This window comes from Biomphalaria glabrata, chromosome 7 (genome assembly GCF_947242115.1).
Source record: "Biomphalaria glabrata chromosome 7, xgBioGlab47.1, whole genome shotgun sequence".
NCBI classification, from domain to species: Eukaryota; Metazoa; Mollusca; class Gastropoda; family Planorbidae; genus Biomphalaria; species Biomphalaria glabrata.
The window spans coordinates 44,542,650-44,547,760 of record NC_074717.1 but is presented as its reverse complement, the minus strand read 5'-3'; the positions used below and the strand labels follow the sequence as shown (position 1 = coordinate 44,547,760).

The 5,111-nt window shown below is 38.0% G+C and overlaps 1 protein-coding gene across 1 annotated transcript; it reads right to left on the bottom strand.

The window, feature by feature from the left end:
• Positions 1–328: 328 nt before the first annotated feature.
• On the bottom strand, positions 329–3,831 carry LOC106073666 (uncharacterized). Its single transcript, XM_013234281.2, has 5 exons — positions 3,675–3,831; positions 3,498–3,580; positions 2,616–2,681; positions 1,159–1,270; positions 329–469 (listed from the first exon to the last, which is right to left on the bottom strand). Exons 1-5 carry the CDS (start codon positions 3,721–3,723, stop codon positions 450–452), a joined length of 330 nt encoding a protein of 109 aa, XP_013089735.1. The 5' UTR covers positions 3,724–3,831; the 3' UTR covers positions 329–449.
• Positions 3,832–5,111: the final 1,280 nt, after the last annotated feature.

The following is a 5,111-nucleotide window of genomic DNA, read 5'->3' as shown; positions in this document are numbered from 1 at the left end:
CTCGTATCAAGCTGAGGCTATACACTATTATTCATTTTCGATGACAACACATGAATCAATCCAAAAAAATGTCAAAATAGAGGAAGAATTAGATTAGCAATATGAATATCTAATATTTAAAAACAAATAGGCGGGCAACTAATTAGCAGTAATACTGGATGTTTTTACATCATATCAAAAACCAAGTATTGAGATATTATAAAACTTCAGCTTTTTTATATTTTTTATTTAGTTGACAACGGTTAAGTTCTATTTTAGCGTCCTTGACATTGTTAAGTTTATCGTGACTACCTAGTGCTAATCTCAGCCAGGTAAACAACGCAGGACAAAATAAACGATCTGTTTATTCCATTATATTTTACAATTTTATTTTTAGCGGTAACTTTGTTCTTGTAGATCTACTTGTGATTGTCACCATGACAATATAAGGTCAGTGAAGTGCATGGCTTTCATCTACCAGCTAGAATACCTGCGAAAATAAATTGATGGTTATAAAATGTGCACTCTTCAGTTTTAAACACTGTTTTCAAAATGTGTAATGATCATGCCTCAAGTAAAATACACTTAACACTTCCCCTACAAATACGAGTCTTCAAGGCACAAACAGATTTTGATTGGATTAATAACTTTGAACAGCGACCTGGAGCAATGATCAAGACAGCTAGCTCTACGTCACGTGTGTTCAGTTGCGAACAAAGACTTTTCTGGATTGTACAAGTCATTGGTAGTCTTTTCTTAAACTGCTATCTTGAATCTCAGTCTTTCTAATTACTTTTGTTTACTTTTAAGCTACTGTAAGGGCTTCGAGATGATTCAGTCTAGAATTAATCAACTTTTTTACAACGCTTATATTAAATCTCTTGTATGGTAAAAAGTTTGTACACGTTATTTCTACAACACCAAGTCTCGGATTAAGCTGAAATTTTGGAAAAATTATTTCTTTTATCTGAAAACGCCAGAATCAATTCAAAATTTTAACCAATTAATTAACTTTTGGGAATTAATTATTTTGTTTAGTATTTTGAACAAGGGAAAGAACATGTACAGACCACCTGTGACGCGGCAACGAGCCTAAACTGCCCACAGGTTGTGACGTTGCAGGTCAGTGTTAAGGCCTTCTGTACCTAATGGTCTCGGTTGAACCAAACAATCACTTACCCATAAATAAAGCTTCTCTTTGACCTCTGCATGAAGCGACATCGGTACAGCAGTAGTAGCAAGTCTGACCATGGGATGGGTCACAGCCTACAGAGGCGTAGATCTGGCACACCTATGACCAAGAGTTGATTACAAGATGTCAAGGTATTTAAATCAAATCGTATACGTTTGAAGCGTAGCAGTAACAACATAAGATATCCTATGTATGCTGATCTTGCGGAGAGAGTCAGACCCAAGGGCCGCCCAAGACTGACATATAAAGATGAGAACCACAGACATTAACGAAAGTAAGTTGAAGGAGATAGCCCAAGACCGGACAGCATGGAGAAAGACCGGGCGTGCTGGTACGATCATCCCCGAGAGCAAAAGAAACGAAGCGGTCAAGAGAAAGAAAAAGAAATCTGCCCTGTCAGCCAGTACTAGGACAGATGCCAATACATGCACGGACTGTGGCTAACTCGGCCGCTCCAGAATTAGATTGATTAGTCACTTCAGATTCTGCCTCGTCCTAAGACGAAACCAAAGCCATCTGCGAGCATCTATTGTCTTCGGAGACAGAAGGAGTCATATATATATGTTTATAGCAAGTAAAGTAAAGTTTCCCCTTTCAAATCTTGCGACCTATAGGACAGATGATGTTAAGGTCATCTGTTTCTTTGGCCAACGGTTAACGAGCAGGGTGTCGTGTGGCCAGCACAACGACCAACCGCCTTTACTTTCCCCAACTAAAGTCAGGTACCCATTAGAGTTGGGTAGACTCAGGGGCGCCCTCAAAATCCCAAATTTCAAAATCCTAGTCTTCACCAAGATTCGAACCCCAGGTTTGGAAGCCAAGCGCTTAACCGCTCAGCCACCGCGTCCCATATAAGTTTATGGAACGTATAAATCTCCTATTGAAGAGAATAGATTCCAATGTTATCACAAAAAACTCCATCGCAGTTGAGCTAATGAATGGCCAGTGACAGTAGAGGCAGTGAAATGACAGAAAGAAGTGTAGTTTAAATTTCTCTTGATATTTTTATTCCATTTGTTTTTACGGATATCCCCATTGCTATTTGTAATTAAATAATCTTTTCCAATAAAACACAGACGTTACTTCAAAAAAGAAAGTGATTACGTCCTACCCGTCATGCATCTAGACCTAGTCATGTATGATAACCGATGTTTTTCCTGGCTAGCAACACACTTCATGCTCTAATAGCACTAGGGAAGAAGGGGCATTTGTACAAATTTGTCCTAGCATATGGAACGAGGAATGTCCCTTCTCTTTGTGTCTTTCTGAGTATTTAATTAGACTTTGTTTTTGTATTTGAAGATTATGGTTCAGTGTTTTGTGATGTTTGTAAACAAAGAATTCTGGGGTATGTTCTAAATAAAGCACCCTCGACCTCACCTTCACCTATCTCTAAGTTTGATTCGCTAATGCAGGTATCGAATATGGAAAAAAAACAACTTACGTCATAATTTGTGCAAAAGTATTCGATTCTGTTGTTTAACTGAGTGTCGATTCTAACCATACATATCTGAAAGTAAAGAAAGATATACAGGAATATTAATCCCTGTTCTTACATATCTAAAAGTAAAGAACTTGACCATGTAGGCTAGTAATTGGGACACGACCTTAATGGCTTCCTGGTCGTGCGGTTTGTGCGCTGGACTGTCGTTCGGATTTATCGACCGTCGAGGGTTCAAACCCTGCCCGCTCCCATCCCCCGTCGTCCTGCGGGAGGTTTGGACTAGGAAGTAAACTATCTTCAACTCTGAAGGAACATCCGAAACATGTAAAACATTTTACAACAAACAAACAAACATTCACGTTTTTAGCAGTGATCAGAAGGTCATTGTAGGCCAAAGTTCAGGGCCAAAATGGATACAACAACTTGGCACCGTAATTAAGTCTTTCTAGGGATATGTCTAATAATTTAATAAGTTTTATATTTTAATGGCTTCGAACTCTTCTTTCCTCGCTGTGCTGTTGCAGTTCATGATTTTCAAGTATTAAAAAGGGAAGTGCATTAGTCAGAAGCTTAAACTCTTCACTTTGACTTTGATTTAAACTTTCATTTAGACGTTAAAGGTTTTTATTGATTTAGACTTGAGTTTACAGCTCTGGTTTACACTATAATTTTGATTTTACCGTAGACTTTAATTTACAGTATAAAGAATTTGATTTAGACAAGCATTTAGGCTTAAATATAACTTTAATTAAGATTTGAAAGAGTCTAATTTTGACTTAAAATTAGACTATAAGGACTCCAATTTGTACTGTAATATAGAGCCGTAGTTTATTTTAGACTTAAGGCTCTAAAGGCTCTTCTGTTGACTGAAGAACAACTTACCTCGTGCGTGTAATGGCATTCCCTGGTTCCGGTACAAGATTTATAATCATTGGGATTCGTACACACTGGACATATGTGCTGACCTGGAGTGAGAATGAATGTTTAAAAAAAACCAATACAGAAATTATCTACTTTTAAAGATATGTCTTTTAGTTGAAAGCAAAAGTCGCTACTCACCATTGGCTATTGCCATAGCAATTACAACGAATATAAAAACATTCAACATTATGTCGCTATGAGTTTAATGACCCTTCACTGAAAATGTGAAATCGACTTCGTTTCAGTTTTAAGGTTTTTGTTTAGGTTTTTATAAGGCTTAGAACATGTCTTCAATGTACTGTCATCTCTTATCAAGTAAACATTCCCTTATCTCTGCTAGCGAACTGTGAGTTGAATAACAAGGAGACTTGTTCGAATTAGACTCTCTCTCTATTTATATGTTTTTAATTGGTCCTGTATTTAGCTAAATATTAATGAGTACTTCCAGTTGTTCTGATTAGTTTCGTTGTTATTTTATTTTACATGCTTCGGATGCTCCTTCAGATTTCAAGATTACATCCTCGCGCCCCCGCCCATTTCCCACGGAACGACAGGGTTCAAAACCGGGACCACCGAGGCGACAGTCCAGAGCGCATACTTCACGATCAGTCAACCATTGTTGTTCAAACATCGTAAATATCATCACTGACGCATTTTTCTTTTACCCTAATTTTTCTCATTTCAGTTGAGACAAGTAAATTAATTATTTAAAAAAAAAATCGACGCGCCATTAAGTTTTCTATGCTTTAGCCCAAAAACTTAAAAGCACTTTCCAGGCTTCAGATTGTCCCATGGCCATGAAGGAAAAAGAAACATAACTCAAATCAGCAGAGGGAACTACCGACATGTATGTACACAGTACTACACACACACGCGCACTCAAAACTCCTAAAATAGAGCAAAACAAAAACATGAAATTGTTTTCGAGTTAAAATGAAATTAGTTCATGAACTATAAAATAAATATTCTTTAACCCAAACCTTTTACCAGACAGACAGAGTTGATATAAGATGATGTAAGCTTTGTAAAAATCCGGACATTTTCACACTTTAGACCTATGCCTTCTGGGTGGGGGACACGAATCCAAAAAGGAGGATTTATCGGACGTCTGGTAACCTCCTAAAACAGCGTTTCTCAAACTTTTAAGCTCGGCGACCCCTTTTTACAATTCCTCACTTTGCCGCGACCCCCCCCCCCCCTCCGACACTCACATACAGCAATAGAAGAATAGACAATAACAATCCATAGTTTCGATGGTCTTAGGCAACCCCTGGCAAATCGTCAATCGACCCCCAAAGGGGTCGCGACCCACAGGTTGAGAGCCCCTGACCTAAAAAAAAGTAGTTACACATGAAACTTTACAATTACAAAAGGATAAAGAAAGAGAAAGAGACAGTAACATTGACAGAGGATGTGACAGTAACATCGACAAACAATGTTACAGTAACATTGACAGAGGATGTGACAGTAACATCGACAGAGGATGTGACAGTAACATCGACAGAGGATGTGACAGTAACATCTACAGACAATGTGACAGTAACATCGACAGACAATTTTAAAGTCACATTAATA